This window comes from Hyperolius riggenbachi, chromosome 4 (assembly GCF_040937935.1).
Source record: "Hyperolius riggenbachi isolate aHypRig1 chromosome 4, aHypRig1.pri, whole genome shotgun sequence".
Lineage (NCBI taxonomy): Eukaryota > Metazoa > Chordata > Amphibia > Anura > Hyperoliidae > Hyperolius > Hyperolius riggenbachi.
Genome location: NC_090649.1, coordinates 457,860,720 through 457,872,778, shown reverse-complemented (window position 1 = coordinate 457,872,778; position 12,059 = coordinate 457,860,720). Strand labels below are relative to the sequence as shown.

At 48.0% G+C, this 12,059-nt stretch overlaps 1 protein-coding gene across 2 annotated transcripts in view; it reads left to right on the top strand.

The window, feature by feature from the left end:
• GALNT14 (polypeptide N-acetylgalactosaminyltransferase 14) overlaps positions 1-7,512 on the top strand; it is a 518,272-nt gene extending 510,760 nt beyond the window's left edge. Inside the window, exons 12-13 of one of the 2 annotated variants that reach the window (XM_068232789.1) lie at positions 2,881-3,000; positions 5,431-7,512. In XM_068232789.1, coding sequence (XP_068088890.1) covers positions 2,881-3,000; positions 5,431-5,598 — 288 coding nt within the window. In that variant the 3' untranslated portion in view covers positions 5,599-7,512. The remainder of the gene's footprint in view (positions 1-2,880; positions 3,001-5,430) is intronic. The other variant, XM_068232790.1, reaches the window with a different exon arrangement.
• Positions 7,513-12,059: the final 4,547 nt, after the last annotated feature.

Genomic DNA, 12,059 nt, shown 5'->3' with positions numbered 1-12,059 from the left:
CGAACAACGTTTTTAACGGTAGTGTGAAACGGGCCTAAAACCTTTTTTTTTATATATATACTTTTTTTTTTTTTTTTTTTTAATGCTGTTTTCCATTTTAAACCAGTCACGTCTGCATCTTTTGTCTGCATTAGTGATTGATCAGTGATCTGTCTTCATTCCAACATGAGACAGCCCCTCCTTTGCGCCCCCCCCCCCCCCCTTCACCTTATTGACACTTTGCTTTTAATTAAACTGCATTCCAATCCGCCATGTGTGACATAATTAATTCTCCACCGCTCACAAATCAATTAGAAAATAGCTCAGCAATTAAGGGTGGCATAACAGTATCGATCTGCGGGAGATGAAATTCAATCAGCTTTTCAGTGACAGTTTCTGCACTCATAATCGCATTAGACACGCAGTCGCCAGTTTGGTAAACACCTTTCCGAGGTTTCGCTTGGCTGAAGTCGCTTCTGCAAGGCTTGAAAGAAAAGAAAAGAGAGGATATTTTATCATTTTAGGTGAGAGCAGGGGTATAAATAAAGGGGACACTGTCTGTGCAGTCACGGGAGGGTCTAGCACAGTGATGGCTAACCTTGGCACTCCAGCTGTGACAAAACTACAAATCCCATCATGCCTCTGCCTCCCCGAGTTATGCTTAGAGAGTATTGCAATGCCTTATGGGACTTGTAGTTCCACTACAGTTGGAGTGCCAAGGTTAGCCATCACTGGCCTAGCAGATCGGTTAACTTAGGCATTGGTGTGCCTGATAATATGGTGGCTGCCATAGGTTGCTGTAGAAAATGTGGTTATGGTGTGCCAACAAGGTAATAAGGGCGCCGGAGTTTGGCTCTGTCACTTAAAGGGAACCTAAAGCGAGAGGGATATAGCGGCTGCCATATTTATTTCCTTTTAAACAATGCATATTGCCTGGCTGTCCTGCTGATCCTCCGCCTCGATACTTTTAGCCAACGACCCTGACCAAGCATATGCAGATCAGGTGTTTCTTACTGAAGTGTGACTGGATTAGCTACAGGCTTGTTTCAGGTGTGTGATTCAGACACTACTGCAGCCAAAGAGATCAGCAGGACAGCCAGGCATCTGGTATTGTTTAAAAAGATAATAAATATGGAAGCCTGGCATCCACTAGGCCACACCTCCCACCTACAGGTTGAGTGTGAGGTCTTCCTGTCTTAAATTCCACTGTGGATCCCAATGGTTTCATGCAACTACGCATAATATGTCTATTGGGGAACAAGGCTGCTGTGATGACCCTCCTGCCCTTCTCCTCCAGATATCAGAAGGACCCCGGTGAGAAGGCCTTGTTTGGCGGCATCGCTTGAGCTCTGTAAAGAGATGAAGAGATACCCAGGAAAAAATGTTGCTGACCAAATGCTTAAAAACCAACCATTAATAAATAATAATAAATCAGGAGGGGCTCGTGATGTAATCACAAGTCCGTAAGGACTCAAATTTGCAATTAAAATGAGCCGTAATTGCCGCAGCTGTACGGCTGGATAAGGGGTTATTTACCCACAATTCCGCTGTCCTGCCTGCGCTCCAAATAGCTTGCACGCGTCCTATTGGACGCATTGCAAGCCTCACTATGCACACTTCCTCCTTCAAGCTGGAAGGAGGAAGTGCTCCATGATGAGTCTTGCAACACGTCCAATAGGACGCGTGCAAGCTATTTGGAGCGCAGGCAGGGCGGCAGAATTGTGGGTAAATAACCCCTTATCCAGCCGTACAGCTGCGGCAATTACGGCTCATTTTAATTACAAATTTAAGTCCTTACGGACTCGCGATTACTCGTGAGCCCATCCCTAATAATAAAATAATTTGTCCAAGACAAGTAAATTATTATAGGATCCCCTATCGGGTCCTACTGGACCTCTACTTCCTGGTCACCTCAAACCTCCTATTTACCGATTATAATACTGCGTATATACTGTATTGGTGCAAAGGCTAGATAGTAGCGGCCACATCTACCACAGAGTGTCTCAACAGGGATAGAGTGGCTCAGGGGTATAACTGGAAATCACTAGTAGCTTCTTTTTACACTTACTCTGTCCATCTCTGATGGAGCAGAAGTGGCTCTGCAGACTCCTCCAGCATCACTACAGTAGAGAGCACTTTGGGAGAGGTTGGGGCTGAGTGCTCTACATAAGAGCCTGCTGCACACAGAATAGGGACTGTCTACAAATCTTTGTCTACAAAACTTTGTATGATTTCTTATCAGTGGCTGAGCAGATGCAGCAATTAGAACAATTGTGCAGAGAGCAGAACGTTTTTTCAGTACCCTTGGTTGTCAGTCTCTCAGGTCAGGGAAAAGAAACTTCTCCACCACAGGCCCTCCTGCGGGGATGCTGCTCACTGAATAGGGACTGTCTACAAAACTTTCTATTATTTTTTTTATCCGTGGCTGAGCAGATGCAGTAATTAGAACAATTGTGCAGAGAGCAGAAAGTTTGTTCTCTCCGTGCCCTTTCAGTCTCTCAGGTCAGGGAAAAGAAATGTCTTCCCCTTGGGACCCCCTGCAGCTTCTGGGCCCCCCTGCGGCTGCATCCCTTGCAGGGTCTATTGTTACGCCCCTGGAGTGGAGTGGCTGCCATCTCTGTTTACAAGCATTAGGTAGCAGGGGGAGCGGCGCAGTCTCATATCAACCTTACTGACCTGAGACAAGGATTAGGGTGCAAGTGCCTGAGGTTAGTGATAAGAGATAGGGATTGTAAGCTCCTGAGGTCAGCGATCAGAGGGGGGGGGGGGACTTCTTCCACACAAGGCGCGCACCCGTTACCTTTGTGAGTTCACTTATCTTTTTCAGCTGCTAATAAATCATATAAAATAGTAATAGTATAATAATGATAGTAAAATAATACTAACCTCTTTTCTCTGCAGGAATGGATTTATACTCAGGTTCAGCAGATAAGCCAGCAGGGTCTGTGTATGTCCGTGCACACCTTATTTCCAGGGACGCAGGTGGTCCTCTTACCCTGCAAAGAAGGGGATGGAAAGCAGGTAAGGATTCCAATTTCACTGTACAAACTGCTTTCTATGGGATCTTCAAAAATTGAGACTTAAAGGGTTATTTAAAGTGAACCAGAGACTAAGCACCCTCATGTATTTTACCATATAGATCAGTGGAATATTAGAGAAAACGCCTACCATGCTTTCTGTTTCATTCTGCACTGCACAGCTTGTTTCTTATCATCCCAGATAAAATCCCCGACTGAGCATTCGGCCTGGCTTTGCTATAATGACTCAGCTATAATGATTCCTAAGCAGAGCCAGCAGGGGGCAGGCTTGGACTTGAAAAGACATGAGAGAACACAGACTCAGCTATAAATATTCCTGAGCAAAGCCAGACTGAATTCTCAGTCGGGGATTTTATCAGGGCTGATTAGAAGCAAGCTGAGCAGTGCAGAATGAAACAGAAAGCAAGGTAGGTGTTTTCTCTAATGTTCCCACTGATATATATGGTAAAATACATGAGGGTGCTTTGTTTCTGGTTCCCTTTAAGCAAGAAAAAAAAAAAAAAAAAGCAGCTTTAAGCAGCTTTGCTTCTTTCAGCCCCCCTGGAGTTATCCTGTGCCCGTTTTGTCCTTCTGCGACCCTCCAGCCAGCAGCAGCGACCCCCTCAAAACCATTCATAGGCTACTGCATACGTGCTGCCTCAAGTCGCGCGCACCCTGATCACGCTCCCGTTGCCAGTAGCACTAAGCATGCACAGGACACTGCTGGTGGGGAGGTGTGTGGATGGCCAGCTTTGAGGGGGTCGCCGCTGCTGCTTTTTTTTTTTGCTCTTTAGATTTCTTTTAAAGGGCAACTGAAATGAGAGGTAAAAGGAGACTGCCATATTCATTTCCTTTAAAACAATACCAGTTGCCCTGCTTCTCTATTTGGCTGCAATAGGGGCTGAATCAATCCAGAAACAAGCATGCAGCTAATCTTGTCAGATCTCACAAAAATGTCAGAAACACCTGATCTGCTGCAAGCTTGTTCAAGGTCTATAGTTAAATGTATTAGAGGCAGAGGATCAGCAGGACAGCCAGGCAACTGGTATTGTTTAAAAGGAAATAAATATGGTAGCCTCCATTGTATTTGGATGTAGAACAGAGGCGCCAGCAGGATAAAAATACGTAAAACCTTTAAAAAATGCTTGGAGGAAGTGGTGGGCTTACCTCCCAAAAGCAAACAAGAAGTACTGTTTGTATAAATTAACACATTTATTTATACGGTACCCCAAAAACAGAAATGCAACGCGTTTCGCAGGTCAAGCCCGCTTCATCAGGCAAAAACTTGGGGACCACTGTAAACAGAAATAAAAATCAACAATCAACAATAGCCACTACATCATAAACATAGGATAATGCACAATGGTGGCTGTGTGACAGAGGGCTATACAGTTCGATGCAGACTCATTGTTACTAATCCTAAGGGTACTAATGAGCAATAAAAACTCCTTAGAAAATGACAGTGTTTTTACAAGTATTGTTAATAACATAAGAGAAATGCAAAACACGGTGAGCAGCAGGGTATCATGTTTAGAGTATATAGCCGGAGGGGGAGGGGGGCGGGGGGCGGACATTATGTTGAAGTGGATGATATACATGGTTAGACTAAGGGGAAATGGTAAACAAACAGCGGTATAGGTGCTACATGGTAGCCTCCATATCCTTCTCACTTCAGTTGCCCTTTAAGGAAATTGTTCTGTTCAGTTCAGTTCCCCCAAAATGCCTGATCGACTTTTAGTCCATTTTGACCAAATATGGACTGGAAGTATCGATTGCACAGGATGAAAGATCAAGGTCTATCAGGGAAGAAACTGCAGCAGATCGACACCAACGGTGTCCCTGCTGGAATCTATTGAAAATGTACGGTAGTTGGTGAGTGTCAAATTTGGTCAGTGACCCCTGTAAAGTTTTTCTTCACCCTGATTTACTTTCTGAAATGTATCACAGGTGCAGACATCTTTCATCCTGTCAGGTGCAGCTCGGCAGAATGTTTGTTTACTGAGAGGCCAGTAAAACATATATCCGGTCTCCTAGAATGCTCTGGGAGGTGAAAAGAATTCTGCACAGCTAATCAGCCTAGGCAAAACATCATCAGAAGGGCAGGGCTTCATTCCATATACAACAATATATATATACAGGAGGTGTTTCTGATGCTGAAATCTGGAAAAGTACCATAAAAGTGGGTTTCCTGAATAATTTACTGCATTTTACTACTTGTCTCCACAGTGCCTCCTTAATGTTTGCTTTAACCGTATTTTGATATAGTGATTGACTATATCTGTTGAAGCCCAGGTCCCTCAGCCAATCACAGAACAGCAAACAACTGCATATGTATGATTTTTTAATTGTTCCACAGCATTCATAATTATCTTCGTATCTGCAAAAATCCCTCTAGGGTGAATTTTCTTATGTTTTTCTCCTCTGTTCCCATCAGCGATGGAGCAAAGTGGGCTCCCACATCGAACACATGGCGTCCCGCTTCTGCCTGGATACGGAGATCATTGGAGACGCAGATGAAAACAACCGTGAGATCGTCATCAACCCATGCGAGACCATGGCCATCAGTCAACGCTGGGAGATGGTCCTTCAAGACGTCCACTGAGGGCAATGAAACCATAGTAGTAGAAAATTGAAAAGCCTTACGGCAAGCTCCGTTCGTGCCGCTTGGAGTAAGCTGAGCATCGGCGAACGCGGTAACGCAAGGACGGCAAAAAATGATATAAAACGAGAGAGAGAAAAAGCACGAGGAAGTAATGACAACCAATTTGCATCTTTAAACTCTTAAGGGAAGCACAAAAGCCCGGAAAATCATAACTGCTAATGGATTTGGTAGGTTTGGAGTAAAAAAAAGTAAAAAACACATTCACCTTCCGGTTCAACGACTATACTGGGAGAAACAAAAATAAATCAATCAAAAGCACAGAAGTGAAGGATCCGTCCACCAAAAGCTGAGCTGAGTATCTCAGTTTGGGGGCAGATGCAGAAAGCCTAATCGCTGGCTGCTCCTCTTTTCTGGGGGACTTTGCTGGTGGTGGTAATATCTCAGAATTCTCAACCAAAATTGACCATAACAAAATCTCAGTGTCAGAGTCTCCGAGAGACTGAAGGCTAGTAGAAAATTCAACACGCTGGTGGTTAAAATTAACTACTCCAGGATAAAAAAATAATAATAATAATTTTGGATAGTGCAGATAGGAATTAGAAACTTTTGGTTTTACCGATGATTGCGCCTTAACTTGTAGAATTTTACAGAATTGGAGATTTTATTGCTGTCCAATATCTTCTCTCCTTCAGTCCACCAGACATGGGGCTCCAGGGGACATGAAGAGAGGAGCAATCTCTGCAGCAGGGGAAGAAGAAGCTCCAAAAGAAAGTTCTAATATCTGTTTACACTGTTCAAAGCTTAATTATTTGATTCCCCTAGAGCAGGGTGTTAACGTGATTCTGAAGTGACAGTTGCATGATGGGATAAACGTGTACATTTATAGTACTGATCCTAATGACGACTTTTTTTTTTTTGACAAATAAGGATACTGATCCTAATGACGACTTTAATGGAATCCCATAATCCTATATTCATGTAAGAGTTATAAAGTCTAGATCTGCTGGTTTGACTGTCATCACTGGTGTCTAGAGATTGTCAATCATATGCTAATAATTCTGACTCTCATGCAAATTTAATGCAAATTTTAAGGATCTTGGTAATGGGCCATTCAAAATTTACAGGCAGTACATTTGGTTGGCCCAATTCCAAGCTGCATACTTTTTGCATTGTGCTATGTCCCTAGATGGGGGTAATGACCCATTGACCTTTTCTCCTTACTTCTCCACACACAGATGTTCTTCTCACTGTCACACTGACATTTTATACAAGCTCAACACACACCATACAATCTTGGTTGTACAGATTTACCAAATCTATGTAGTATAAGGGCCAACAGATTGAAAATACCTTGAATGATTGATCCAAGATGGCGCCTGAGCGGGTCGCCTCGGTCACATGGCTCCTGGCTTTTTGTAGTTTTTTGTTGTTTTATGTATTTCAGTAGCAGTTTAGTCCTTAGTTTTCAGTTAGTTTAGGTTAGTAGTTTAGTTTTAGATACGAATATCATCTACACTGCACGTGCAGTGCCATATCAGAGGGCTCACACCAGCCAAGCCACTCACCTGGCGCAACCCGATCCAGCGTGGACCCACATCGCCACTCGCACCGGCTCTCTGACTCTGACCCGACCGCCGCTGCTGCTCTGTCTCCGCTCACAGGACCCTGGCAGACACCGATCCGCTGCGGCAGCAGCCCACCAGCTTCGGCACCTCCTCCGGCTTCCGGGCGAGGATTCAGCCTCCCAGTGTCCGCTCTGGCTCCTCCATCAGCTTCGGCACCCCCTCCGGCCTCCGCTCCGGCTTCCCCAGCAGACATCAGCGTCGGAGACTCCACCGGTCAGTGTCCGCTCCAGCTCCTCCACCAGCTACGGCGCCTCCACCAGTTTCCGCACCGGGTTCCTCCTGCAGCCCATCAGCGTCGGCGCCCCCACCGGACTTTTTCAGCCCCCCCCCAGTGCCTAATCATCAAATCGGACAAAACACCCCAGTGGCTCCGGACACCGCGGATCTGAACTCCACGTGGGGCGGGCTGCCTCCACACTAGCGCAGCACAGCCCTACATCTCCCTGCCACCGGATGGTCCCATCTTCTCTCTGCCGCCAGACAATCCACCACTCCGCTGCTGGGCGAACGTCACGTGGCTCCTCTAGGCCACAGGCCCCCCAATGCTGCATGCTCTCTCCCCCCTCGGGTCTACTGGATCCTCCTGGCCTCCACCACTCTCTCCTCTGGGGCCTTCCCACTACTGCTCCTTGCTCCTCACCGCAGGGCCCCTAGCCCCGCTGGCACAATTCCAGGCCTCCATACCACAGCATCGAGATCCAGCACCCACCATTGCTGCTGGCCCATGAACGAAGAACAAAGGACGCTGCGACCACATGGTGAGAATCAACTATTGCCTTGTATAGCTCACTGCTGTTCTGGGATACGGGGCGTTCTAACACAGGGGGGTTCTACTTGTTGATACTGGGGTTGATCTGTCCTACTGAACTGGGTTCTGGGGTGCATCCCTGTGCTGTGTTGACATTGAACTGGGCATCTCTGTGCTATATGCTATATACTGCTGGGTTCTGGGGGGCATCCTTGTGCTGCGTTGACATTGAACTGTGCATCTCTATGCTATATATTGCTGGGTTCTGGGGGGCATCCTTGTGCTGTGTTGATTTGGAACTGTGCATCTCTGTGCTATATGTACTATACATTGCCGCATTGGGCTGTACCACTGCTGCTTGCTGCACCTGAGCTATCTCTTGAGGGCATGCTCTCCATGCCATATCACATCCCACCTCCCCGAGACATGCCACACAGAACCACCCTGTCCAGAGAGGTGCTCCTAGGATGGGACCCCCTCGCCAGGGACCCCCCCCTCGCCAGGGACCCCCCCACAGACTCCCCCCTGTGGAAGGCAGTCAGCGCCCACATCACCCACCTGGTCAGGGAAACCAGATACTCCCAAAGTAAACGCCGCCATAGAGGGAGAAGGGCGGGAGCCCGGGTGAGACTCAAGAGGAAGGGACTACGCTCTCCCATCCCTGCCATCCTGCTTGGGAACGTCTGCTCACTCCCCAACAAGGTCGACGAACTGCTCCTACTACTTGGCAGTAAGCCCTCGTTAGCCAGCTGCACCCCGGTTCTCTGCTTCACCGAGACCTGGCTGAATGACGGTATTCCTGACAACTCCATTGGGGTGCCAGGCTATGACCTCCTCCGCGCAGACCGCGACCAAGCACTGTCTGGGAAGACAAAAGGCGGAGGCGTATGCTTCTACGTTAACTCCACCTGGTGCTCCAATACCACCACTCTCAGTATATCATGCTCCCCTGATGTGGAGTTTATAGCCATAAACTGCAGGCCTCAGTATTCCCCCAGGGAGTTCACCTCAATCGTATTGTTTGGAGTCTATATCCCTCCGGACGCAAACACAAAGAATGCCCTGAGTGCACTCAGTGACAGCATCATCAAGTGGGAAACTGCCTTGCCAGAGGCCCTTTTCATCATCCTGGGAGACTTTAATAGTGCAAACCTGCGTCAGGAGTTGCCCCGCTTCAAGCAACACATATCGTGCCCCACCAGGAACAGCAACACCCTGGATCATTGCTACACGACCATTAAGAATGCGTACAAGGCCACCCAAGGTGCTGCACTGGGGAACTCGGACCACAACCTAATCCACCTGATCCCCACCTACAGAAGGCACCTGGAAACTACAAAGCCCGCCGTAAAGATCGTAAAAAGGTGGACAGCCGAGGCTAAGACGGAGCTACAGGCCTGCTTCGATTGCACTGACTGGGCGGCCCTAGAGGCACCCTCCCTGGAGGAATGGGCAGAGAACATCATCTCCTACATCAGTTTCTGCGAGGAGATGTGCGTTCCTTCAAAGACCTTCAAGATCTTCCCAAACAGCAAGCCGTGGTTTAACAGCAAGCTGCGCCACCTTCGGAAAGTCAAGGAGGAGGCACACAAGCACGGAACCCCAGACGAGTTCAGGGATGCAAGGAACGCTCTGAATCGGGAATTGCGGGTTGCGAAGAGGGCCTACTCCGACAAGCTGGGCCACTTCCTCCAGTCAAATAACCCACGCGAGGTGTGGAAAGGCCTGAGAGCAGCCACGAACTTTAAACCACCCCCCCAGCATGCGACCCCCAGCACCCCGCTGGCTGAGGAACTAAACAAGTTTTACTGTCGATTTGAGCACCATCCCAAGCAGCTGGCCATCCCGACACCCTTGTCAAAGCCCTTCCCGCAGGTCAAGGGTGACCTAGGGCAAATTGAGGTCCAGGAAGCAGAAGTACTTCGTCATCTCCGCAGTCTCAATGCCAGGAAAGCTGCCGGCCCAGACGGGGTGTCGCCAACTTGCCTGAGAACCTGCGCGGACCAGCTGGCCCCCACGCTCACCTCCCTTTTTAATAGGTCCCTGGCGGAAGGCAGTGTCCCCTCCTGTCTCAAAAGGGCCACAATCATACCGGTCCCAAAAAAGCCAGGCAACACAGAGCTCAACAACTTCAGACCTGTGGCCCTCACCCCCATAGTCATGAAGATCCTCGAACGTCTGGTCCTTGCCCACCTGAAGCGCCTTGCCAGCCCCCTCCTCGATCCACATCAGTTCGCATACAGGGCCAACAGATCCGTGGACGATGCCATCAACATCAGTCTGGCGTACATCACGGAACACCTTGAAAGACCAAACTCCTACGTAAGAATCCTGTTTTTGGACTTCAGCTCGGCATTCAATACAATCTGCCCAAACATACTGATCGACAACCTGGCACATCTTGGAGCCGGCACCACACTCTGTGCGTGGGTAAAGGACTTCCTCTCAAATAGGACACAACAGGTGAAGCTCGGCAACTGCTTCTCCAGTGTGAGTATGACCAACACAGGGGCTCCGCAGGGGTGTGTTTTGTCACCTCTCCTGTTCTCGCTGTACACCAACAACTGTACCTCCTCCGCGGACTCCGTAAAGGTCATCAAATTTGCGGACGATACCACTATCATTGGGCTCATAGGGGAGACAGGGGAACACGAGTATCGCAGCGAGACTGAGAGAATCTGCAGATGGTGCGAAGACAACAAGCTCGTCCTGAATGCAGCCAAAACAGTGGAATTGATCTTGGACTTTAGGAGACACCCCCCCACACAACAACCAATCTTCATCAACGAGATTGAAGTGTCCAGGGTCCCCAGCGTTAGGTTCCTGGGCACAACCTTAACGAGCGACCTAAGGTGGGCGCAGAACACCACCAAAATCCAGAAGAAGGCTCAGCAGAGAATATTCTTCTTGCGCCAATTGAAAAAATTTGGTATGCCTCAGAAGCTGCTGACCAGCTTCTACACTGCCACTATTGAAGCTACCCTTTGCTCTGCCATTATCGTGTGGTATGCAAGAGCAACCGCCAGTGACAAGTACAAGCTTCAAAGAGTTATCAGCTCAGCAGAAAGGATCATCGGCTCTCCCCTGCCGCCGCTAGACATCCTCTACACCACCAGAATGGAAACAAGAGCTAGTAGGATCTCCCAGGATCCATCCCATCCAGGTTGCGGCTTCTTTAAGCTCCTCCCATCGGGCCGACGCTACAGGACCACCCGCCCTAAGACTAACAGGCGTAGGGACACCTTTTTTCCCCAAGCAGCCCTCCTGCTGAACTCCTGCCTCCCGTCAGCACGCCAGTCGCTCAGGCCAACTTAACAAATCCGCCTGGTCAAGGCACTCTGGAGCCCGGGCCTGTAGAGAACCTAACTACTACCCTGGTGCTCTTCTTGGCAGAGCTGTACTCAAGGTGCGGACTCTTAAATTAACTAACTTATCCATGAGCTGCACATTATCCAAACACGGAAGATTTCTGCTCGAAGCAAACCGTATATTGCACTGCATAGACCGTTAAAAATGTGTAGGCACTGACTGTCTCGTTGTACTATTGCCTGTCTTGTCTGTATTATTGTTGTATTGCTGTATTATTGCTATTTTTTACGACTGTCCCGCTTGTTATGTTCATTATGTTTATGTCACTGTCTATTGTCTGTTGCCATTGCCATGTGAACCACAACCAATTCCGGGTTCGACCTCGGTCGCACTTGGCGAAATAAATGATTCTGATTCTGATTCTGATTCTGATTCTGATTGGATAAGCTCTTATACTACATGAAAGTGGTAAGATTGAACAAACAAGATTGTATGGTGTGTGTTGAGCTGTACACAGTAGGGAGAAATGGCTACGCATCCAAAACCAGGCTGCATCTGCATTACTGAACAGCAGGAAGGTGTGCAGAGCCTCTTATGGGCATAAACACACCCAATTGCATCTGAAGCAGGTGGAGGATGTTAGCTTCCAAAACAGTTTGCATGCAAAATATTTTGTATTAGGCCCTTTTCACCGCAGTGAGGTCATCCTATTGGAAGGGACCCCAACCTCTATGCAAACATCCGTTTGACCTGCCTTTAAAGAGGAGCTGTCAGCCATA